The 27,287-nt window shown below is 37.9% G+C and overlaps 1 protein-coding gene across 5 annotated transcripts in view; it reads right to left on the reverse strand.

Moving 5' to 3' along the window:
* Positions 1-553: 553 nt before the first annotated feature.
* ZMAT3 (zinc finger matrin-type 3) overlaps positions 554-27,287 on the reverse strand; it is a 47,242-nt gene continuing 20,508 nt past the window's right edge. For 4 of the 5 annotated variants that reach the window (XM_003766036.4, XM_031957692.1, XM_031957693.1 and 1 more), the window contains exons 3-6: positions 18,177-18,296; positions 14,101-14,267; positions 13,859-13,959; positions 554-8,172 (exon numbers count right to left, since the gene is read on the reverse strand). In XM_003766036.4, coding sequence (XP_003766084.1) covers positions 7,964-8,172; positions 13,859-13,959; positions 14,101-14,267; positions 18,177-18,296 — 597 coding nt within the window. In that variant the 3' untranslated portion in view covers positions 554-7,963. The remainder of the gene's footprint in view (positions 8,173-13,858; positions 13,960-14,100; positions 14,268-18,176; positions 18,297-27,287) is intronic. The other variant, XM_031957695.1, reaches the window with a different exon arrangement.

The raw sequence follows: 27,287 nt of genomic DNA on the forward strand, positions 1-27,287 counted from the left end.
GTCCTGCCTCAGTTTCTTTAATTGCAAGTTGGACAATTTTGGACCCCACAATGAGCATTTCTTAAGGGTCTACTATGTGCCCCAGCACTGTGTTATAAACATTATCTCAGATTTGATTCTCAGAACCACCCTGTGAGGTACATGCTATTATTATCTAAATTTTACACTGAGAGAAACTGATGCAGACAGCAATTAAGTGACTCTTCCACAGTCACAAAACTAGTTTCTTTAAGCCAGCTCTGAACTTTCTGACTCCAGGCCCAGCCCTCTATCCATCTAAGCTGTCTCTGGGTGAATGTACATTTCCAGGATAGCATAAGATCATAGCTAGAAGGAATCTTAGAGACCCAGTCTAACTAATTTTACACATGAAGAGAGTAGGACCTAAGTAGATTAAAAGACTTCCCTGTGGTCACAGAAATAAGCAAGCATCAGAAGCAAAATTTGAACCCATACACCTTCACTCAAGTAGCACACTATCATATTAACTAGTATTGTAATTTTTTTGTTGTTGTTGTTCTTCATCTCCAAATTATGACCCAAAAAGTACAGGTGAGGCTCAAATTATTTTTATTAAATTGTGACACAAAACACCTGTTATAACTTCAAGCCTTTACTAAAATGAGGACAGAAATGAGGCCAGAATGAAAAGTGAAAAGAAGCCAGTTAACAGCAATTACATCTTTAAACACGTCCCAGGTTGTATATTAAGCAGTGATCAAAGGAAGCAAAACAACCCTTCCCCACCCCCCAAAATATGTTATAGAACAAGGTTAATTTCACAATTCACATTTGGTTGGTTTTAATCCTGATATCTTTATCATTTGCGCAATCCCCAGACACAAGAGAGATTTCTCAAATGGGGAATAAACAGTGAGCTCCCAAGTTCCTAAGCCAACATTTATGGCAAGGTTTAAGGGACAAGATCTACCTTCCTGCTGTTTAGACTGAACTCTCCAGACCAGATCTTGTACCATTGATGTAGCTCTAAAAAAAGCACAAAGGAGCTCATTATACCACCACATCAATGGTTCTTGAAAAAATTAAAAATTAAAAAAAAAACAACTTAAAACCTCACCAGAATTCTGTCCTCCAACTTAAAAGCATCTCTGTGCTACAATCATAGTTCAGGACCAGAAGAAACACCAGAAATGCTTTGGGATCTAGAGCATACATTCACTGACACTACTTTTAGGTCATGGCAAAACAAGGGGCATGTGGTATGCTGTCTACCATACTCTGACCTAATCTGGATAAGGCATTACTAAGCAGATATAGCATACACAAATTCAACTGCCACTGTGCATTAGGAAGTACCCCTCTTTTCACAAAGGTAAACATCAGCAAATGCAAAATTACCATTTAATTCCTGCAAAATGGCACCCTGAGTCACAGAAACAGAGAAGACTCGCGTATGTTTTTAAAGCAACAAGACAACAAATGACTTCCCATTTTAAAATGGTATTTCTGTTCATAAGAGAACTTAGAATATACAGGGTGTTTCCCATCCAGATTCACAGTCGAGAACCATAAGCTGGGTTCCAGATGGGATTTGTTCTCAGATAGTACCATCCATCATGACACTTGAGGCTCTGTGATTTTATTTTCTATAAAAATACATCATATAAAGAATATACACGCAGTGAGATAACATTGATTTTCACTAGTGAGGGGGTCACTAATGCACACTTACAGAGAAAGAGGAAAGAGTGGATTAAGAGGATTATTTGGAATGCAAAATAAGTTTTTTGTTTTTTTTTTAAAAGGCAACTGTCAACACTATGGCTTCTAGCACTTTGAAAAAGGAGTAAATGTGGTGGCCAGTGATTTCTTCCCCTACACAGGGTTTCAAGTATCTTTTTTGTTCCAGATCTCCTGGTGTACCCTCGGATCACATAGCCAATTGTTTCCGAGATTGACAGGAACCAAGGATTTCCTGACTCTCGGTGAATCTCTGGGTATTATCTAGGATCACATGCTGCTGACTGAGGGAGACTCTGGGTGTTATCAATAACATGTTGCTAATCTGAATCAATTATTAATCCTTCAGGATTAAAAATAAGTTTTTAAAAACAATTTTATAATAAATAATAAAATTCCAATAAGTAGAACATTTTCTTATCCTTGTGTGGACCCAGGGGCAGGGTTCATTGGCTTTGAAACCCAGTCACATTGTCTGAGGTTAGGAATGCGTTAGGAATTTCTAAGATTTAATTCTGGCTCAATGTTTCTCCCTTACTCACAAGGCCCTAGGCCAAATAAATCAGGCTTTACCCACCAAGTAGACATAAATAATAAAATATAAGAATACTCCATGGAACTCATTAATGTCTAGAACAGCCCTAGAGAAATGCTCTATGTATCATTAATAAGGCTCATGATCATGGAGTACAGTGCAATCAACATTCAATTATCCACCCTAACTTCTGCCAAAGGATGACAGATACAGGTCCTTGGTCAATCCAAACACTCCACTGAAGTCAATGGTATCAGTCTTCCAACCTCCCAGACATTTTTTACTCCAACCACTGAAACCTGTTCAATAAAAGGGTCGGTTTCACCTCATCTCTCTACTCTCTTGTCCTCAAGCCAAAGAAATTTTCAAGGTTAGCCAAGCACCCTAAAAAGGGGTAACAAATGGGAGGTAGAAAAGCCACCTGCACAAAGCTCAGAGTGGATAATCAACCTTAAATGATCAAGGGTTGACAGAACCATAGATTAATTCCCAAAAGTCAATAAAAAAAAACCCAATAAGGGGAATAAAATCTTACTTTTAATTTTAAAAAGAGTGAAAGGAAACCTTAAGATGACATTCTTCAAATGATCTCAACCAAAGAGTTTCCTGATTAGGTGAAAATTGTCTGTATAGTTCACAGACACAAGCAGAAAAGCCCGATCCAAAAGGGGATCCATTCACCTAACTCATCAAGGTGACATGATGCCTTAAAAAATATATCACTGTCTCAAAGGTAGATTCGCAATATGGGCTTACACCTGAAAGTGGACAAGCAATTAAGAACCAAAAATGAAATGGTGCAAAGAAACACAGCCCTCTGCTCTGTGCGCTATAAAATACACATCTTAAAACAAGCAAGAACAATTCATAACAGAAGATAACCCTTTCCAACATATCTTACTGGCTGCCATATAAGTATGATCCCTCTGGAACGGGTGAAAAGAATGTGGAAATTAAGAGTACTAAAAATATTAAACCTCATTCTCCCACCTCAAAATATATTTTAAGATAAATGAAAAAACGTATCATAATGGGGATAGGGCAAAGCCATCATTGTCACTGGGAAAACTGAGTTAATTTTCAGGAGCTACACTCTGGTATCTGATAAATATAGAGTCAGGCTTTATTTAGTATTGGTTACACTAAGATTACATGCTAAATAATGTTGGTGTAAAGGAGTACACAAATCTACTGAGCTCCAGGTTGTCAAGCTCTGGATCAGAATTCAGACTACCCCAAAATGGGCTTTATCAGTTTCTTCCCTCTTGGGATCAGTGAGCACTTGCTAAAGGCACTTGGAGTCTGGACTTTAAGCAAGCGTGTCTGCAGGTTCTCAAATGTACTATTGCGGGAGGCAAGAGGGAACTGGGCAAAAAAAAAAAAAAAAAGGACACACACCACAGTGGGTGGGGAAATGGCCTTGAAGCCAGGAGGTGATGGGTTAAAGTACTGCCTTTGATACTACATTTCTCTGTGACTTTAAGTAAGTCACTTAATTTCTAAGACAATAAAGTTGAAGAGAAGGAAGGGCCAGTTCCATCAGCAGAGTTTCCTCACCCAGTATTCTCTAGACCAGAGCTTTTTAACCTTTTTCACTTGCGACTCCTTTTCACCCAAGAAACTTTTATGCAACTCGGGATATATGGCTCTAGAAAATAAGTTTACAAGTCAAACATTTATTACTGATAATAAATTATAATTTCACACACACACACATTCATTTATGAAACTCCATATGGGACCACAAGCCATAGTTTAAGAAGCTTTTCTCTAGACCAATGAAATCACAGGTTTGATCCTTATCCTTATCATATGTGGGGGAAGGGATTCCTCAGGGAGTCTTCCCCTCAAAATGAGGAGAAATTGTCAGTCTATGGACCATATGCAGTTTTTAGGAGAAAACCATTTAACCCTATGTCAGGGAACTGGTAAAGAAATTAACATCAAAATGAATGGCATACAATTTGGAGGACAGGGGTCCCCAAATCCATGATTTCATCCGAGTATGGGGCTAATTCTACTAACTCAAACTGACAATTTATAATCTTAGCATTTTTTTAGGACAAAAAGACTCCCGAGTCTCCGATCCAAGTCCACAAAGCAGAAGTAGGCCCTGAATCCAGGTCCTTTTGACATCAAGATCAGCATTCAATACACCATGCCATGTTGCCTGTCAATGAGTTTTTAAAATATTTTTATTATCTGTGAACTACAGGAAGAAAGATCAAGCTTTTTTTTTTAAATAATTTTAAGCATATAGGTTAATCATCTTTTTATTTCCACCTGCAAGTTTTCATTAAACTTCTTATGTTAATAAGTATAACCAATAATACTAGTTGGCTATTTTATATGTCAAGGGAAGCGATACTAGTGAGTTAAATGGCTTGGCCAAGTTACTTCCAATCTGACCTCTCAAATGTTACTTTCAGAAGTCCAAAATTAAAAATCTAAGGAAACAAATGACTCCAAAATTCCCTGGCTGTTTATCTAAGGAAAACAGATGTAGGCATGAGGGATGCTTTCATCTGCCTTCTAGGAAGTAAGCAGGCATTTGGACTGCCCACTTTACAGGGATCTCCTAAAGACCATGTACCCATTTATGAAACTTTCTATGTTCATTTAAATAAGTCTGAAGCCCCTGTTTTAGAGTTTAAGTTCCTAGGGGGCAAGAGTTGTTTGTATTCCAAAGATTTAGCACAGTGTCTGGCACCTAGTAAGCACTTAATAAATGTTTATCAACTAACCAACTGATCTGCAAGAAGGTTCCATAGGACTGTAAGACCAGAAACTTTAACCTTTTAATTTGTACAGTACAAGAAAAGCTGCAATACCCATAACTCTTTATTGTGGCCACTATTTTTCCAAAAGTTTTATGCAGTTTTTCCAGCTAAAGTTATAAGGAAAAATCAAAGAATTCTTAACTTTTTGCTTTTGAGATAAATACATAGGATTGCAAAGGAAGCCAATCATATTGAAATACAATCATCAAAATATTAAAAATAAATTTCACAGACCCCAGTTTAAGAATACCTCAAATTAAACATCTCCAAGATTTTAAAATGACAAACTTTCTCACACAGAGCATATGTGACATACATATTACACACACACACACACACACACACACACACACACACACATACGAATATGAATCTGGGGAGCAATAGGATTGAAGCCCTAAAGTATTTATATTAAAAGAGGGCTCAATTTAAAGGAAAAAAGAAAACTCATTAATTCTCTCATCCAATTGCTCAAAATACCACCAGGAGGCTACATGACCTGAGAGAAAGTAGGCCCTGGAAAAGAAAGACAGAATTCACAATTGTGCAGATTTGTATTAATATCAAGACATGCTAACAAGTAATTTTTATCATTCTCCTTTTGAAATATCATCCATATGTAATTCATGGCAAAAACAGACTCCAAAGGGGAATTTCTCTTTGGGATTCTTCCAGTGGACACAGAATGGAACCAATAAGAATGAAAATGAGCGATGCTTGACAGAAAAATACTGAAGTTAGAAAGAATAAGACTGAATTGTTCTAGGCAATCATTATGTGCCCAAACTGCTGGCTCTTTTTTAGTGCAAGGAAACCTCAACTGGGAAAAAATTATAGCTAGAAAAAGCTAATATCTTTCATATGACTTTCTTTTAAAAAAAATAATAATTTTAAAATAAGAGAGAACAACAAATGAACTACATCTTTTAGCTCCTCACACCCATTAAATAGCACTGGGAGCCTCCATTCCTTAAGCCATCTTGGCTCATTCTTTCATTTACAGGTGAGAAAAACAAGCCCTAAGGGGAAGTTGCCTTTTTAAGGTCACACAAGTAAGAAATAATAAGTAAATAATAAACAAGTGTATTTCCAGTGTATAGAGCAACTGGAAGATTAAGACCAAAACTTACATCTATTTCATTTGCAAATGCATAACTAAAGATGAGAGCAATTCAACGTTTATAAAAGAAAATCAGCATCCAGCATTTTTTTCAAAGGGTTCTGAAATAAGAAGCTCTTTCTGGGACCTCAAATAAAAAGTAACCAAGCTGATGTAGACCAGAAGACAGAACTTTCAGATTCCCAGAATTACAACGTCAGCACAAGGATATTATATATAAAGAAAGACATTTAGCAGCAAAGGAGGAACTTACTGGTCAGTGGGAAAGACCCAAAATAACTCAATTTCTTGTTTTTGAGGCAGATCTATAAATGCTGGTTTTTCTTAAAATAAAGAGGGTGGAGAGAGAAACCTGTAAGAGGTCACAGAGTTGATCATCCTTCTGCCTCTAGAAAGAAATACCTATCCCTCAATATCTCTACCTTTTTTTGTAGAAAGCAGGTCCATAAGCTATCTTCTAATTGTCCCCAAGTTCAAGTATTAAAATGAAGAAACTACAGTACTCCGAAATTGATCTCATATTCTACTTGAAGGAAAATGGCAAAAGATGAGAACAATTATAAGAAAAGCAACAAAAGGCAAGAACTGGACAAGTGATACAATCTAAAATCAACTTTACAGAGAAATTATCTGTTAAGAGAACTTTTTGCCTTGGCCCTTTTTATTTTAAAAGGAGCAAAAGGTTAGAAAAAAGCAGCAAAGTTACAGTCTTTCTGAGATATGAAGTAAACAATTTCACCCAATACCACAAAGCCTACATTAGTTACCCAAGCACCTATAGAAGAGCAGAAGAAGTGGGGAGTAGTCAGATGGGGAAGAGGAGGTGCCGGGAGATAGATGTAATTCAATGATCATACATGCACAATATTCTAAAATGATTGTAGTCATTCCAGAGAAAATAAAGTACAAAAAGAAAAGTGATCAAACATTGTGTCTTTAAATGAAGAAATAGTGAAAATTAAAATACATTTTTATCCTGCTTTACTTATAGAATAGAGTAGGTACCCCTTAAAACACTGAGTAGGTCCAGCCTAGCAAATATAGAGGATGAGTGTGAAATTGTTCATAATGTCCATAAAATAGTCCAAATCAAATGGCCGGGAACTCCCACCTAAGTGCTTATTATTACACAACATAATACAGTCCTTGGATTGAAAACTGATTAGAATTTTGCCTATTTTCTGAAGCGATTAATCAAACACACATTTTACCATTTTTAAATCGAGGTTATTTAAAGTGGTTTGGATCTCATGACACCCACAGCACAGCTGAGAACTACATCAAAACAAGCCGATTAAAGTCGAAAAGCCTATCTATGAAGCAGAAAGTAGTGGTAGAGGGGTGGGAGGCAAAATGAAAATAAAGCCTGGCCACAAAGAGGGTGGATTCGAAATTCTGGAGTTCACTGAAATGCACACAGTGGCAGACCCTTGTAGTTCTACGGAGAGATCGCATGAACAGGAATTAAAGTGTAGGAGAGGCTCTAAAGCCTTTTATACCAACTATCCTAGTCATCCTATACCTACACTTCCCTGCATCTATCTACTCAGTTTCCAAAGCTCCTTCCCATACAGTAAGGCCACGTGACTTCTGGAGATTAGCTGAATATAACTAACCTGAAAACCCATCATGACCCAAAAAGCTCATTGTTTTTGAATCAGATTTTAACGCCTCAAGGAACCATTAGGTTTATAGATATCTACATGAAAAGCAGAGGCATGTATTCATGTCAAAAATGGCCACAAAGCAGGACAGGTCGACAGAAGGCAAAGAAGCAGGCAAGACAAACTGCTTTATCGGAAACGACAATCAGAGCAATGGGCTTCACTATAAGTATCCCAGATTCTCCATCTCGTTCCTGTACCGCTGCTCGGACACCTTGCTCTTGTGCTGTTTACTTTCTAAATGCTGCCGAAATTCCATCTCTTCACTGGCCCCAACATTACACATGGAGCAGTAAAACTGGCCGCTGGGGGTGACACACATGGCAAGGTCACGGGGAATCCACTGTCTAGATCGAGGATTGAAGTAGGGTCCTATTAAAAGAGACACAAAAGAAGAAAGGGGAACACAATTGAGAGAGTGGAACAAGGTTTTAGAAGTACATGGTCAAAAATTTAAAATAAAAAAAAATTTTTTTTAAAAGAAATACATGGTCAATAAACAAAGGCATAAACCAACTTTAAATTTAACTTTAAAGTAGACAAAATTTGTAGTACAAAATTTATAATAATATATAACATTTATATAATGTGAAAGAGAAGCATTTAAATACTTATTTCCTTTGATCTTCATGACAACCCTGTGAGATTTGACAGATAAGGAAACAGAGTCTAGAAGAGGTGAAATGTCTTAACTCCAGGGTCACATAAGTAGTATCTTAGAATTTGAACTCAGGAGTCTTACGGACTCTCAGTCCAGCATTTTATTCACTATACCACCTAGTTGATCCAAAAGAAACAAACAAACAAACAAAAAAAAACCTCAGAAGTGACTCAGTGCCTTGTGGTTTTAAGAAGGTGACCCCATTCTACCTTTGCTTTGCCAGTGAAACAAACCCTTTGATCCTATACAACTTACAGAGCTTTCACTACAGTCCTAAATAAAGTCTTCTGTCCACAGGCCAACGTAGCCTCCATATGATGAAGCCTTTGGCCAAGGTGACCCAGGAAGCAGCTCACGCGGAGAGAACACTCTACCCTTTGCAAAGTGCCTTCTTGACAATAACTCCTGAGTTGTAGCTTCACAATATTTAGTACAAGTATTGATATCCCCTTTCTACAGCTGAGCAAACAAAATTAGAGTTTACAAGCCCACAGCTATTAAATCAGAAGAATCAGAACTCCAAGTTTGGTGCTCACACTATGGCAGCAAATGCCTTCTGTACTAGAGAGACTTATCCCACCTCATCCTTAAAGTTTCATCTAATTCTCAAATGCCTGAAATGTTTTATTACAATAACAAAGGAAAATAGGAAATGATGGAGAAAATGCTAGACACCTAAGCCAGAACTCTTCTTGAGATCACACAGAGTTCCTTTTAACTTCTATAAGATTTGCTCCTTCCATCTCCCCCAAAAACAAATGTTTCACGATAACATGGAAAATGCTTAATAACTTTATTTTCTGAGCAGATGGACTCTGGGGATCATCAAATTCTTCCTGATTAAGCAAACCTATAAGCAAGTTCAGATGAGAAACTATATGACACAGAGGACAGAGTCTCTCATCAAGAAAATAAATGGTAGCAAAGAACTTTCCAGATGGCAAAAATGATTTTGCAAGGCAGGAAGCCCAGACATACAAAGGAGCTGGCAATCAGCCCTAAGAAGGGGAGGTCAAAGAGAGGGAAACAGAGGTCTGATCATCACTAACTGCTTACCACGGCACTTTCCTTTAACAATTCAAATAGCAAGTAGCCACGCCAAACCAGTCATCTGGTTCCAATGAATGGAGCTTCAGCCTACCCAGATATCAACTCCTCTCCCAGCTTTCTCAGAGGGATCAAATTTTTAAAGGTTAGAGTGCAATCTATAAAAATTTAAATTTATTTTAATATAAATATATTATTATATAATATTATCATATTATATATAAATGATATAAATAATATTAATTTAACTTAATAAATTTAATTAAAATTTTATTTTTATTATTTTAAAATTAATGAAATTTATTATTTTATTATTGTTAAAATATAAATTTAATAAAATAAATTTAATCAGGATTACACCAACGGATCTAACCTTCACAAACCACTTGACTCAAGATTTTCGAATCTCACCTTTTTTTTCCCCCCAGCATAACATCTGCCTACATTCTGTCTTTATAAGAAACTGGTGATTTCATTGGTTAGAATTGCCAAGAACATTGAAAGTGTGATTTGCTCGGGGTCACATAGCCAATCTATGTCAGAGGTAGAACTTATTAGATCATTTTACAAATAAAGGTCATTTACAGATACTCAAGCAAAGAGAGTTTAAGTGGCTTACAGAGAGTCTTAAATCCTACCACATGCAAAATTTATAGGATCATAGATCATAGTATCTTAGATTCACAGCTGAAAAAGATCTTGAAGTCCATTGAGTTCAACCCTTTTATTTTATAGATAAGGAAACTGAGGCTGATATTAAGTGATTTACCCAGGGTCACAAAGAAGTAAGCTTCAGGCTCAGATCTTTTCAACTCCATATGCAGCACTCATTCCTTGAACCACCTTTAAACACAAATCTTCCTAGCACCCAGACTAGATCTCCATACCTTGCACAATACCACCTTTTTCCTTCTTCATCTTTTCATTTTTTTCTGTATCCTGCCCAGGCACAATACTTACTCCTCATAGTCCCCACAAAGACTATCACTGGATATCAAGAGCACTGAGAAATGACTGTAAAGCAAAGGATCTGAATGCTAAGCCAACTAATCAACATTTATGTATATCACCTGGTGTCTTCCTTCTGAGCAGCTATCTGTGAACCTCTCTCCTTCCAAGGAACTATCTGTGAGACTAGCCCCTTAAACTAACAACAGCATCATTGCCCAATACATTTGGCGTGATCTCTCTGAGAACTGCCTTCTCTCTCTCATCTCACCTCAGCCTCCTTTGTAGGATGATACTCCTAAGACTGAAGAAAGGCCCTCTTTTCCTACTGGAAACTCCTCCTGGAATTGGCAGAATGGCCAACTCAAAGTCATCTTCAACTTTTTCCTTTTCCCTCATCCCCTCACATGTCCAGTCAGTTGGATTTTGATGCTCGCTTCCATCTCTTTTGCGTCTATCCCCTTCTCTTTATTCATACACCCTCATCTCTCATACCTAGACTGACTTCTTTATCTCCAGTTTCCCTTACCCAACTGTCATGTTATTATTTCCAAATGCACTACTCCCAAAATGTGTTTCCAGGTTAGAAAACAAAACTGCTCTGTTGTCCATACAACCACCATTTACATGTATCTACTGTGTATGCTACCATGCGAAGAGCCAAGGGTCCACAGACATGACTTGCTCTCTCAATTGGAAAAGAAGCATTCAAAATAGAAGTGGAAATGAAGGGATAGACCTGAGAATTGGGATTCTCTCTAGATCTAAGCTATGGCAAAGGTAGAACTAATGTGACCCTGCAAGTGACTTCGTGCATGAGGTGAACAAGTGGGAAGAATCAGAGGTAACTCTGAAGTCTTGAGTTTGGGTAATTGGAAGGATAGTGGAACCTTCAAATGCAACAATAAAAATGTGAGAGGAAAAAGCAAACTTTGGAAGAACATTGTAAATTCAGGTTGCATCATGTTGAGTTTATGGGACAAAGTAAACATATACAACAAGAAACTGAAAAATAAATGATCTGAGCCAGAAACTCCTGGGAAAGGTGGGGTGGCGTTGAGAACACCGAGCAGGGAGACAGATAGAAGATAGAAGCGGCTCAAGAGTGAGATCTTGAGAGCTGTTAGGAGCCAATTATTTTAACTACAAAGGCTATTTGGACAGTCTCACTTCCTTTTAAGTCTTTTAGTTCTTTTTGACACTTGGCTAATCTTTCACTTCTAGTCAAACAGCCATGAAAACAGAAAACATAACAGTCACTAGTTCTCTTCCCTTTCTCTCCATCCAAGTCCATTGATATACACATATAAAGGTATCTCTGTGTACCAGAGATTTCACTGGCATAGCTAACTACATGAAAAAAATCTCTCAAACAACACAGATGATCAAATAGTAAGCAATTTACAGGCTCAGAGAGTTGTTTATGGTAACTGAGAAGTTAAATGATTTGCCTAGGGCTACAAAGCCAATAAATATCAAAGGCAAAGTTTAACACCATGCTTCTAGACTAAAAGCCAATTATCTAGCTAGTACATAAGGTTGCCTTCTTGGGGAGAGAGGGAGAAAGGGAAAGGGAGAGACAAAGAATGAGAGAATGAGAACAGATCATAAAACTAGACCCCAAAAATTAAATTGCAACTATACAAGAGCTATATACCCAAACTGATTTTTTTTTTTGGTTGCTGAGGTAATTTGGGTTCAATGACTTGCCCAGGGTCACACAGCCAGGAAGTGTTAAGTGTCTGAGGCCAAATCTGAACTCAGGTCCTCCTGACTTCAGGGCTGGGACCCTATCCACTACACCAACTAGCTATTTTAATGATTTTTAATGATTCTCTCTCTACCTGCACTGGGAGCCACTGATCCTATTTCCCTATCAAAAAGTTTAAGAAGGATTTGCATTTGAAATTAATAGGTATCAAAATGTACTTCTCTTTTGTCCATGGATGGAGAGGAAGGGTAAAGAATATTGTGTACACCAGAAAACTTGGTAGCTTTGTTAGTTTTGCTTTGATAAAAAAAGTATGTTATGTAAAAAAAATCACAGAGGTCTGAGGAATAGTTCACTTAGGTAAAGCAAGAATTGTCTAGAGTCTAAACCCTTTATTTTATATATTAGGAAACTGAAGAGAGAGGAAATGAAGCATTCTACCAACCTATTCACCTAGTCACTTTCTAAAATAGTCACATTTTTTACTTGCTTTTCAATAAATATCAACAGAACATTAAAAAGCGGGAGAAAATATATGGATTGGGAGAAAAGAACATATCAGAATACTCCTATGGAGGTAAAAAAGAAAATCCTGAAATAAGCAAGTCAAACTTATTTGTATAGCCTTGCTCAAACCGTCCAGTTAGCAAATATTAAAGGAAATAGATAAGGAAACTGATAAGGAAAGCACAATGTGAATGATTAAAATGAAAGCAATCAAAATCCTACAAAAGAAAAAAGCAAAACACATTCCATTCTATTTCTCACCTAAGTCTGAGTCAAATAATGCAATTTTCTTGAGAGCAGGAACTGGTTTTTGAATGGATGGAATGAGATATTTGTAGAGCATTTTATAAACTTTAAAGCACCATATAAATGCTACCTACTACAATGTACAACAATATTTACTAGCAATATCCATAATATCATAATTATTATTAGTTCACCTTTCCTTGTATCTCCAGTGCTTAGCATGGGGCCTAGCACATAGTAGGCATTAATGCTAATTGATCTGGAATTTCCTCCTACTAATGTAGAACACTACTATGTAACTTAGCCTTAGAAAGTTGCCTGGATACTAAAAAGTTAACTGACAGACCCAAAGTCACACATACGTACAGGGAAAGAGAAACACGGAAACTGAGCAAGATAAAGAGAAACATGGAGAGAAAAACAGAAACAGACAAAAACACATGTACAAAAACAGACAGAAAGAGAGTGAGAAAAAAGGAAAGAGACAGAAAAAACAGAAAGAGACAGAGAAAAGAGAGGAGAGGGAAAAGCAGGGAGAGAGAGAAAGAAAAAAGGGAGAGAGGGAAAGAGGAAAAAGAAAGGGGGAGAAAGAGAGAGAAAGAAAGGGAGAGAAGGGGGAGAAAGGGGAAAGAGGAGGAGAGAGGGAGAGTAGAGAAGGAAAGAAAGTAGACAGAAGGGAGAAGGAAAAAAGAAGGGAGGGAGGAAGGGAAGGAAGGGAAGGAGGAAGAGAGGGAGGGAGGGGGGAAAGACAGATATATGCATCACAGGCTAGACTTGATCCCTGGTCTTTCTGACCCCAAACCTACCACTCTACAATGTCCCACTGCCAAAGGAATTATTAGTCCGAAAATTATCAGGATGTGTGATGAGAAGCAATTTTTTTTTCTAGACAATTTCTCTACCCTGGCTATAAGCAAATTAGGAAACTTATGAGGTACCTGTATTATTTTGAAGAGCATGTGCATTCCTCCTGTTCTGCATCATTTTATATTCATTTCCTTCTTTCCGGGCTCTCCGTTGGCTCACATCTGATGAATCCCTGAAAAAGAAAAATGGAGAAAGGGGGTGTTGGGGAAAGGGAAAAGAAAGAGGTGTGACCAGAAGCCCATTAAAAGCAACACGTCTTATCTCCCAGCCCCACATGCTGTGTAGCAGTGGGAGAAAGTTGGGCGATACCTACAGGGACAGGTTGTTCTGAGCCTCCACAAGTCGCGTCTTCTTGGCATGATTCTTTCCTTTATAGTGAGCCTGGGCCACGGCTAGGGAACTAAATGAAGCATCACAGAGTTTACAGTAATCATTCTCTGTGGCCCTGATCACTCTGCTGCCGGGCTTAGAGACGTCCACCTGACGAGAGAAAAGCAACAAAGGAAAATGGCATCATCTGGCACAACTCCCCCAGAAGTGGGCTGTTTTGGCCCTCTGAAACCCTTCCTGAGCACTGAAGAACAATCTCACTTGCATTATCACTGATTAGGACTGAAAGACAAATCCAACCCCTTGACTTTATAGATTTTATAGATGAGTAAAGCGACCTTAAGTCACATAGATGAAGAAGGCCCTGGTAAATCATTTATTCTCTTGGGGCCTCAGTAAATGGATGAGGATCTCAAAAATGAAAGACCAAGACTAGATGGCCTCTTCCAGTTCTAAATCTATGATCTTATGGTCCTAAGTGGCAGAGCCCACAAACGAACCCAGATCCTTCAGTTCCAACCACAGCACTTTTCCCACGCTACCAAAAATGAGGTCTTTAATATCCCTCTGTGCCCCTCTGGATTCACGCAGGATTCCCCGTTCCCTTCCTAGGAAATCCGGAGAAACGTGACAGTGTAGCATACGCTATTTTCAAGACAAAAGGAATAAGAATCTTTTATTCTCAGTGGTAGAGGACTTTGGCTCTTTAAGGAAGGAAGATAATTTTCAAATTATGATTTCACCCATATCAAAATAAGTGAATGGCTGGTGACCCTCCCCACTATAGAAATAAGGAAAAGAATTCAATCTGATGGTGTAAAACTAAGGTCAAATATCAATAGAAGCTTTGAAGACAAGAACTCAAAACCTTAACAGGAAAAAAATTAAGTCAATCTCATCCCAGAATTCACTGGGAGTGGACAGAGGCTGCTAGATGGTGCAGTAGATAGAGCACCTGTTCTAGAGTCAGAAAGAGCTGAATAAGTAGCTGAGACTGGACTCAACCCTGGGCAAATCACTTCACACTGTTTGCCTCAGTTCCCTTAACTGTAAAATGAACTGGAGAAGGAAATGGCAAGCCACTCCAGTATCTCTGGCAAGAAAAGACCATGTGATCACGAAGAGTTGGACAGAGCTGAAACAACTGAACAGTGGGCAGGGGACAAGAAAGCTAGAACAAGAGCAGACTAAGCCTAAGGTTTCACCTAGGAACGCCCAATATGGAAGTCCCCTCCATTAATGAAGATCAGCAGATTATCTCTAATTCCTGATGTGAAAGAGCATCTGGGGCACTGAGGGGTAAAGTAACTAATCCATGTTCACACAACAATATGCAACAAGGCAGTATTTGAAGCCTCTCCAAAGCCAGCCCCTCTACCCGCTATATCGTGTCATCTGTCACAATCAGTGACTAATCAGCAAATGTTTTCTGAATGTCTTTGTATACAAGACCCTTGTCAATGGCAAGAAGAATGATCCCTTATAGGCAAAAATAGTCACATCAGAAATACCTGCGGGACCAAAAACAAAGTGAATACTAGGGAAGGGCTAAACAAATTGTGGTACATAAATATCACAAAATCTTGCTGTGCTGCAAGAAACAATGAAAATGGTGAATACAAAGAAGTCTGATGCATGAACTGATGCAAAGTAAAAAAGTGGAAAATGAAGAAGACTATCACACACACATATGACTACAAAAATGTAAAAATAAAATGGGCACAGTTCAAATGGTACATAATCTCAACAAGGCTCTCACTTTGGCAAGGCAATCCTTTTTTTACCTTCTTAAAGCAATTCACTATCCCACCACGCTGACTGTTCCAAACATTTTCGTCCCTTTACCAACCTTCTTTGGTTCTCCCCTTCCTCACTCACTCAAATGAAAATGAGTCACAAAAATTGAGTAGAAAGGGAAGTGAGCCAGTCAGAGGGTAAGAATGAAAATCCACCAATATACGTTCTGATTATTACATTGGTAATCTCCAGGAAAAAGAGAGAGGATGAGTTGGGAAAGAAGGAAGAGGGACAGAAGGAGGGGGGCGGAATAGAAGACCATTAGACATGAATAAAAAATCCAGAGATCCAAAGCTGCAGAGGATTAATTTGTAATGTTAAATGGAGTATCAAAGCCAGCAATAACCTGGATCCATCGCAATGCATCTGTCTAGTAGGAGGGATTGGGGTGTGGGAGCGGGGTTGGGGGTAGGGGGTGGAAGGAGGACAGAATGAGAGAGGGGAGTGATCTAGATGGAAACTGGTGAGGTGGCTGGAGTAGTACAGGTAGAGCAGAGCAAAGAAAGCCCTGGAAGGGGGAGCCAGAAGAATTTTTCTAATCTTGCCACCACTACTGCCCTCAGGACCAAAAGAGATGTAAATTATAGTACAATTCAAATGTGAGGGATTGTAGCCTACTCAGCATGTGATACCATATCTTGAATTCAGGAAGTGCTTAACAGTTTCTTTCATTCATCCAGTATGAATGGGCTAGGCACAAGAAACTGAGGCTGAAAGTCCAGGACGTGGCAGTGGGGACAGGAAAGGAGGAGCTATGGATGTGTTTCTAGAAAACATATGAGCAAGTCTTGGTAATGACTGCCTATGGGGGGGGTCAGAAGACAAATATGGTCCCATGATTTCAAGTCTAAGTGACTTGAAGAATGATGGTACTAATCAAAAGTCAGGTAGAATGGGTAGGATTTGAGAACTTTAAAAACTCTACCAAGGTCCTTCTGTGCCTCAGTCATTTCCTCTTACCATTTGAAGAAAGCTATGCTAAGGCATAAGTAGCTCCATTCATATCTTCAGTCATGTTGGATGTATTTCACGTAATTGTCACTTTGTAGACAGTCACGTTCTTCAGAGAATAATGGAATTGGAGAATTAAAGGGGACAATAGTGGCCACTAGTCCAACCCATTCCCCCAACGGGAATGTCCCCTCCTCCTTGTACCAACTGACAAGTGGATAAGTCTGTATCCTCTTCTAGCTGAGGAACACATGGGTAGCAGCAACACCCGCTCTGACATTCTGGATGAACCCAAAGTTCCCACTTGGAGCATCCCTAAGGCAAAAACCACTCATGGAATTTAGCGGTTCATTTTTATTTATAACAATTCATGATGGTAGAGGCAGCTGGATGGCACAGTGGATAGAGCACCATCTCGGGAGTTAGGAGGATCTGAGTTCAATCTAGCCTGAGAGACTTACCAGCACTTATTAGCTGGTAGGAAGGAGGAGGGAGGAAGGAATAAGGAGGAAGGAAGAAAAAGAGAAAAAAGAGGAAAAGAAGGAAGGAGGAGCTATTTTATTCTGCCTTCTACTCCAGTTCCCAGCACAATGCCTGGCACAAAGAAAGAAAAAACAATTGCTGATTGATTGACTGGCTGATGGATATTTTACCCAACAACCTATATGATGAATCCAAGGCAGATGAAGGAACAGACTCCTTCTGTCTTGTCCAATTCTCAGATTTACAACCCTTGAGCTGCTCTTCAAATGTCTCTGAATTTTGGCTCTGAGGTAAATTTGGATTGTCATTAAATTTTTTCATTCAATACTGGAGTCCAGAAGGAGCTTAAAAGAGACTTCCTGCTAGGTAGCCAAGAAAAGGGATTATTTGTGATAGAATGAGGGCCTGCGATTGCATATTCAGGAACAGCCTAGAAATCACTCTTTCAATCTGGCAGAGCAGATTCATTTAACCTAGGAAGTGGAAGATTACAGAGAGAAACAGATTCCCATTAAGGATATTTTCATCACATCTGAGCCACACCATCATACAATTTCTGCCTCTTAGGCTAGCAGAACTTTGTGTCCATCCAACCTAAGCCCCTGAATGAAGAGGGAAAGACAGGACCCCATTTCAGGAGCTTTGAACCAACCGTTCAAATGAATGTGCAGAAAAAAATTAAAACAGCTCTCATTCTTGACTATCCATTCATCTTCCAGCTGCTATCTGCCATAAAACACCTGCCAAGACCATTCCTCATTGAGGAAGACAAGATTTTGTTTCTGAGAAAGGTGAGAACTTTTTGACCAATATCTTTTCCCACCTTACCTGGGGGGGAGCTGGCACAACAGGAGGGGGTACGGGCTCCACTATATTGCTCATTCTGGTAGAGGGTGGACAGCTACTCGCCGCATAGTAATTCCGGAGTTTCTTACTATGATTTTTACCCTAGAAACAGAGTGGCATAAGTCAATGTCACCAGAAAAGTTTTCAATCGTGTGAGTATTTTTTTAATCAACATTCATTCATTCACCCAGAACAGATTAAGTACCTACTGTGTGCCAGGCACTATGCAGGATACAAAGGCTAAAAGTGAAGCAGTGCCATGAACCACAATACTTTTTTTGATCTAGGGAGATACAACGAATACAAAGAATGTAGAATATAAAATATACAAAAAAGCAAATACAAAGTAATCTCCTGTACAGAAATTTTATAGGAAGGAACTTTAAATATCATCCAGTCCCAGGCTCTTAAACTTTATGCATCAGAATCCCCTTTGGCAGAGTCAGTCTGGTAAAATCTATGAGCCTCTCCTCAAAATAACAATTTTATATGCATAAGATAAAATACAAAGAAATGAACACCACCAAAAAAAAAAAAATACAAAAGCCCCAGCTCTGCCCCTCCTTTACAGTTACGTAGTTGATTAATTTTTCCCCTATTCTCCTAAGGAAAAAAAAATACTATTTGCTATATGAGCTGGGTCTCTGGGAAGGGAGGAATACTAGAAGAACTTATGGTGATGTGGAGGAAAAAAATGACATTTATAAAAGCTAATTTTTAAATATAAATATGTAATATTGCAAGGAATAGCAAATATATTGGGACAATTACCAAAATAATTTAAGTTCACAGACCCCTCTCCCCAGGTTAAGAATCCCTGATTTAGACTATTATCCTCACATTTTACAAATGAGGAAACCGAGTCTCAGAAGAAGGAAAGTAATTTACCCAGTCACACAAGTAGTAGTGGGAGTGGGATTTGTACCCACTGAATCCATCCCCACTACACTCCACATATTTCATACTTTCAGTACTACTCAAAAAAAGACCCTCACTGAACTCCATATACAGATGTTAGCATAAAAATTGACTAATTCCTGATTTAAAAGTAGCCAATCACTTTTCTTATTGCTGTTCAGTCATTTCAGTTGTGTTCGACTCTTTGTGTCTTTATTTGGAATCTACTTGGCAAAGATACTGAAATTGTTTGTCATTTCCTTCTCCAGCTCATTTTACAGATGAGGAAACTGAAACAAAGAAGATTTAGTGACTTGCCCAGGATCATAAGTATTTGAAGCTATTAAGTATTTGAAGCCAAATTTGAACTCGGGTCTTGGTGACTCCAGATCCAGCACTCCACTACCAATAAAACAGAAAAGGTGCATGAGAGGTATCGCACCAAAACTAGGAGAAACGAAATTTGTAAAATTCTATTTTCCCCAATATCACTGAACTTTCTGTGGCTTAACAATCACACATTACTGCCTGGATAGGAGCTTAATGGCTTTCTCAGTTCTCTCTGGTGATTTCAGATCTCAGAATAAGCTAAAAAGGCTCCCAGAAGCCTCTCTCTTCTCATTTTACAGGTGAGGAAACTAAGTCCAGGAGATAAGAAATGCCTTGCCCAAGCTCAAAAAGGGGTAGGATTTGTCTCCAAGTTCTCCATCTCCAAATTGACTGCTCTAGACACTGGACTGTGCTCTTATTAAACTAGATGACCAAAGTAATTGATATTTGGCCAGAGGATAAAGCTATCTGATTTCCAGACTGTGTTTTGCTCATGCTATTATCTCAATCTATCACTACTCCTCTGACAGTAATAGCCAGTGTAAGAAAGAGTAGAAAGCAATGCTAAGTAGAAAGGAGCAGCAACAATACTTTTTTTAAATGTTTTTTTATTTTAATTTTTTAATTGTTTCAGATAATGCAAGGATAAAATAAAGGGCTAAGGGACTTTCTCAAATATGTATTTAAATTATTAAAATCTAAGAATGACTAAGAGGTTTATGGTTAAAAGTTCAGACTGAATCAAAAGTTTGGGGGCAAGATTAAGGAGTCCACTACTGTCAGGACTATCAGTTTTCCCTCTTATATTTGAGGAGTACTTCAATTAGCTGTTTCATATTAATTTTTTGTTGGTTTGCTCTTCTCAGCAATGTGTACAATGAAGAATACTAGATTTAAGAGTTAGGAGAAACCTAAATTCAACTCCCACCACTGATACTTTCATTTATCCATTCCAAAAGCATTTATTAACTTCTTACTGCATACCAGGAACTGTGCTACATGCTAGAATACAAAGACAACAAAAAAAAATCCCAACCCTCAAGGAATTGTCATTTTCTTAAACTTAATCAGCTGTGGGACTCAGATTAAATCATTTAACATCTAAATTTGTTTTCTTCATCTGTAAACAGGAACAGTAATCTCTAAATTCTATCCTGAAGAGGCAGCATAGAGATGATGATCCCTAAAATATCTATTCTCTAAGTGGGATAGAGGGTTGACCTTGAAATCTCTGATTCTGACATATCTTGATTGTGTTTGTGCCTTCCTCAGCCCCAGCAGATCTCCCTCTAGGACTAAGATACAGCCATATCACACTGCAGCACTGAGGGAAGGAGTTTTCATATCAAAAGTTCCCTATTGTCAAGGAAATCACAAGGAGAGATTTTTTCCCCCCAAATATCTACCTTCCCAGCATGTTGTTGGAATTCAATGGAATAATGTCTCTCAAAGAACTGGCAAACTTTCAAGTTATTTATTATTATTATTAGCAGCAGCAGCAAGGGAGATTAATCCTATCTACAGAATATTTTTTAGTACTTGATTTAACTACAAAATCTTTGGATTTTAGTAGTATGGTCTTTCCACTGTACAATGATCACATATAAGCACATCTCCTACAACCACTAAATAAAGGATGGAATACAAGCATTCCCCTCTCCCTCTCCACCACTCTTTTTTTTTGCCCTCAAATCAATCCATGAACAAGCACGAACATACCTACTGTTACTGTGTTAGACATTAGGAATACAGAGACAAGGGGGAAATCTATAAGTGGCTCATAATCTTTTGAATTGAGAAACTTAGACATGGCTGCCATAACTAGGCAAGAGTCTTCTAAGTAATGAGTGACTGAACGGATTTAAATTCTTCCCCCACCTCCCACCCAGGCCAAGACTAGCAATATCTTTAACCCTGACTTTATTCATTCAATGACTCAGATAAAATGCAAGCAGTACTATGAACTTTGACCTTCCCCACTTCCACTACAGGACTAAGCTAGGGTTTTTCCCCCCAAAGGGAATAGCTTATTTTTTTCTAGCACTGAGGAGACACCCCTCTTTTCCATCCCACCCAGCTCAGGAAACCTAGGAGAAAGTTGTTTGAGAGAGCCCGTGTTTCCCAAATTCTGGTGATTTGGTATTAAAAAGCAAATGGCAAAAAGTGTAACTTAAATGTTCAAGAGGAATTTTTAACCTAGGGATGGTACCTAGTTGCTTTTCTTGCAGACACTACATAAAATAATCTTGCTACATTAAATATCATTCCTTTTAAATGAACTATTTTTTTAACCCCTAAATACTGGTATATTATTTTCTTTTCATCCTTCCCTTGAATACCAAATAACAGAAGTGACAGTTTTTTACCTAATTATCAGATAGTATAAAGACTAGTATGTGGTGCAGTGGATAGTGTGTCAGGCCTTGAGTCAGGAGGACTTGTGTTCAATTCCATTTTTAGATGATTACTAGCTATGTGACCCTGAGCAAGACACTTAACCATGTCTGCCTCAGTTTCCTCATCTGTAAAGTGAACTAGAGAAGGAAATGGCAAACCACTGCAGTATCTTTGCCAAGAAAACCCCAAATTTGTGACCCCAAGGGTCACAAAGAGTCAGACATGACTGAAAAACAACTGAACATAAATACTAATCCACATTTTAAAAAGCATTTACGGGGATTTAAATTTAAAAGGAACAATATTTCAACTTGCTCTTGGCAGTAACAAATAAGACAAAAACACTGACTTTGTAGTCACAAGACCTGGATTCAAATCCTGCTACTTACTAGCTGTATAACTTTAAACATGTTACTCCACCTTCTTTGGACCTGTTTTATCAACTAAAAAATCAGGAAGTGAGCTTCAATGATTCCTTACATCTATTATCAATAGATAGTTGACCTATTGATAATCTATTATACCATATATTATATTGATATTATATCAATTGATATTATAATTGATCAATTGATATAATTGATATCTATTGATAATCTATAAATCTATTATCAATATGACACAGTTCACAGACCTGCATTTAAATCCTGCCTGAAACTTAGTTGTTGTGTGATAACAATACCACTTAACATCTCTGGGTCTTAATTTCATTATCTATAAAGAAAAAAAAAAAAAAAGGTAAAATCGAGGTTATTAGAGTCTTTCCAGCTCTAACCCTAAAAACAAGTATCAGAAATATGAGGCTCTCAAACTCTTGGGGTCCTCCCCCCATTGGAGTTCATAAATTCTCTCCTCTGGATATTTTTTCTGAGAAGACATTGTTGTTGAACAGCACACCAGGCTTGGTCCTAAGGAGCAGCTGCCTGCAAATAGATGCTAATAAAAAGGAAGGCATGGTTTGTCTCCAGTGATTTGATTTTTAAATTAAGTTACAACCAAAGCCATGATTTTGCAGCTATAAATATAAATGACCTCATTTAAAAGTAAAACATCCTGGAAGTAACTGGGGGCTGGCTGACCAGTATAAGAATCCCTGAAACAAGACAAAAAGCTCTTCCTAACTTGATGCAAATTCTAGAACAGTCCCCAGATCTATCCCATCCTATAGGATGCTATAAAGAGGGGGATTGGACTTGGAGTCAGGAAAATTTGAGGTTACATTCTGCTTCTTATGCTGATTAGGACAATTCCCTATGACTCAACTTTACTGTGTCACAGAGGGAGTATAATCTGATATGCTGGTAGGAATTTCCACACTGGGAGATCTCTCAAGTCAATAAATCCCTAGCTCTTCTACCTATCGTGCAAATGACAAATAACAAAATCAGATGGCCTGTCCCAAAGAAAAAGGCAAGTATAAAATTGGCTTTTCAGAAATTCCAAAAACCTTTTTTCTATTTAAGGACTAGGAAACAGCAAGGAATAAGTAGGTAAGAATGCTTGATGAAGAAGATCCAAATTCAAATCTGGTTTCAGACACTTGACTGCATTGACATAGATGAGTCACCTAAATACTAAGTCTCAGTTTTCTCATCCATAAAATGGGAATAATAATAATAGCACCTACTTTATAAAGTTGTTGAGAGGATCAAATGAGATAACAGAAAATGATTTTTCCAAACTCAAAGCACCATATAAATGTGAGCTATTATCTCCACCAGCTGTTTCAGATGTTCTCTGTGCTTTGGTTCTATTATTAATCTACAATTCTGTTTTCCTTCACATTTCTTACTCCAGTAACTTCAACCCAGTTTCATTCTTCTCTTCAACATTCTCTCAACATTCATTCTGTGGCTCTGTGGTCAGCAGACCTTGAACCTTTGGCTGAAGGCCACACAAAAGCCTTTATCTCCCTGATTCTGTTTCATCACCTATATAAAATGAAGCTACTTAGACAAGACATCCATAATACCTATCTTGTAGTGCTATCATGGGAATCAAATGCAGCAACATACATCAAGTATTTGGTGAAACTTAGGGCTCTGGATGAGAGGTGCTTAACATGTTTTTGTGTCATGGATCCTTTAGCAATTTGGGGAAGTCTAAGAGTCCTTTCTCGGAAAAAAACTTTTTGTAACCTACATTCCTAACTGATGCAAATGCTCAATTTCAGCTATAGGTTAATATAAATAAAAATGTAAGCTTTTTCCCATCCAAACTCAGAGACCCCTGAAAATCTACCCACAGATCCCTTATAGGTCCATGAACCCCCAGGTTAACAACTCCTTCTCTACATAAATATCAGCAATTATTTTAATATTGTTGTTGTTACTGATTTGAATTTGTTACCCTACAAATAAGGGTAATATTATAGAGCTGGAAGGGACTATGGAAGTCACCTAATCCAAGCCTCTTATTTTCCAGCTGAGGCACAGAGTTTGTGTCTCCGCCAAGGTCAGAATTGTACTGAATGAAAAAGCTATCAAACTATGACTAGAAATCTAGGGCTCTGTCCATGGTACCAGTCTTTCCACTGCCACCCTAGAACACGCTGCCCTACTCTTGTCACTTTCTAATTTAGAAATACTAAAGAACACCCTGATTACTGAGACATTTACCCAATAATTTGCTTCCTGTTTGTTTTTCCCCTCCAAATTTAATTAACTAATTATATCAGACTTGAAGTAGCTAGGGACCAGTGCTATCATTAATCTGATCACCAACCAATTTTAGTGCTCACTGAATGGCAGACACATAATCAAAACACTAGAGCACAATAAATTGGAGGAAATCTGAACTAGGACCCATTTTCATTGCTGTCTGTTTCAGGCTCACTGATCAGCACTACAGTGTATGAAGTGTACTGAATTTCTCCCATGTGTGACCAGCAGCTTGCATTATTGTCTGTCCAAACTATTTAAGAAAAGCTAAATCTACAGCTACATAAAAGCACCTTGGCAAGTAAAGATAGCTGGAAAAAAATTGGGACTTGGGAGTCAGAAAGACCAGGATTTAAATTCTACCTCCCATACCTATTAGCTGTGTGATTCAGGGCAAATCATTTCATCCCCCAGACTCATTTTTCTCATTTGCATAATGAGGATAACTGTAGTAGTCTTCTATATTTGTGTGATTCAAATGAGATAATTGGCGTAAAATGTTTGGCTACTCTTAACACACTATATGAGATACCAGTTCTTATCACTAAAAGATATGTATAAAGCAGCCTAAATTTTCTCCTAAAAAAGTAAATGATTTCCAAAGTTTCTGTAAAAAGTATTTTTAAAAAATCATGAAATTTTAGAATTAGAAGAGATCTTAATGGCCATCCAACTCATACCAAATAAAGAAAAACTAACTATGACATGCCCAATGGGGTATTCCATCTCTTCTGAAAGGCCTCCATTGAAAGTTGTATTTACCACGTGTGTACATATAAATGCTGTTTGATTTTTGGGAGACTGCTGATAAAACTGTGTGAATTTAGGTCCTTAATACTTCCATCTGGATCATTTCAATAACTGCCTACCTGGTCAACTTGCCTTTAGTTTTTTCCAATTCGAGCTGTATTGTGCCCTAACCATATTAGTTCTTTTTGCAGATGTAGAATGCAAACTCCTTGAAAATAGGAACTGCTTGATTTTTTATTTTGTATCCCTAGTACCTATGGCAGTGACTGATATGTAGTACGTGCCTAATTAATACTTTTTGACTGTTAAAGGCATGGTGATTCATGTCTTTCCCCTACCCAAAACCATCAGTAGCTCCTTGATGTTACAGAAGGGATCCAGCCTCCCTTCTGCTCTTTCAGGTATCCTTCACCAGAGGTGTCAAACACAAGGCCCAAGAGTCATATGTGTCACATAACACACCCAAGCATGACATGAACCAAAATAAAATGTAAATGAGAAATATTTAATTAAAAAATAAAAATACAATAAAACATGGGTATCAATGTGGTTTTCTCTACATCAATATGCAATACTCAGGTACTTATGTGTTTAGTTTAGTGGCCCCCAAAGAAATCACAATTCAACTACCACCCACCCAAAAAAATAAAACCATAAAGCTTTTACTTCTAACATTCTTCATACCCTATGCTAGCTCTCAGCTTTTGACAATCCAAATTATCTAAAATCAACATTGGCCCAAAATATCTTTCCCTGGGTTTAGTTATTTCAAGGCAGTTGCTAAGAGCTATGAGCAAGCTATGAGGGATGAGGCTGTTCCTTCATTTGGCTCCTGTGGACTTCTGACAGAGGAAGCCTTGGCTTTTACATGTGTCATCTTAGCATACTAAGCTAGAATGGGAAGCAGTTCCAACACTTTGCCACAGCTCCCCAAATCCCCCACCTAAAGACTACACTTTTGAGTTCCTCTAATAGGCAACAAATAAGAGACATATAACCTGGCTTTTGAACACTTAAAAGAAATCAGTGATGAATATGGAAATATGTTTAGAAGAACTGCATATGTTTAACTTATATCTGATTGCTTGTTGTCTGGGGGAAGAGGAGAGAGAGGGAGAAAAATTTGGATCACAAGGTTTTGCAAAGGAGAATATTAAACTATTTTGGTATGTATTTGGAAAAATAAAAAACTATTTAAAAAATAAAAATAAATCAGATTTTTTAAAAAGAATATTAAATCCTAGAAACAAAATATCATACATAATTTCCTGAACACTTTACTATGTACTAAGCACCAGGGTCAATGTCGAGTGAAGGTCAGTCCTGATCCTCAAGGGCTTTAGAGTTTATGGGAACTCAAAAGTAATCCAGTCCAACTTTTTCATTTTAGAGATGAGGAAAATCAAACTCTTGTCCAATACCCTATAGGGAGTAAAGAATTTGAACCCAGAAACATGGTTCCAAATATGATCTGCTTCCTAGTACAATCCACTGCCTTCTAGCTTCAGTGTGCTGTGGCCCATATATATAAAATACCTGATAGCATGAGATAAGCAGGACAACAGAATCAGAGTTAGAGCAATAAGAGACTTTAGGAGCCATCTAATTCAACCTCATTTTTTAAATGTGGGAAACTGAGACTCAGAGAGGGGAGGTAATTGCCCAAATTAATTCAACTAGGGTTCTTTGCCTCTAAAGATAGCATGCTTTCCAAGGCACAATAATACGTCTATGTTTAGAGGAATTGCACATGTTTAACCTATATTGGATTACTTGCTGTGTAGGGGAGGGGAAAGGGGAAAGGAGGAGGAGGAGGGAAAAAATATGGAACACAAGGTTTTTCAAGGGGGAATGGTGAAAACTATCTTTGCATGTATTTTGAAAAATAAAAGGCTATTATTAAAAAATACCATAAAAAATAAAAATATCTCCATATGGGAGATAACAAATATTCTATGAGAATCCAGAGAAATGAGAAATTATTTCATTTTCAAGCAGGGAGAAGGGATAGGGAATAGAAGATGAGCTACCCAGGGGTAATCTTATTTGAGGTGAGCTT

The sequence above is a fragment of the Sarcophilus harrisii genome, chromosome 3, assembly GCF_902635505.1.
Source record: "Sarcophilus harrisii chromosome 3, mSarHar1.11, whole genome shotgun sequence".
Classification (NCBI taxonomy): domain Eukaryota; kingdom Metazoa; phylum Chordata; class Mammalia; order Dasyuromorphia; family Dasyuridae; genus Sarcophilus; species Sarcophilus harrisii.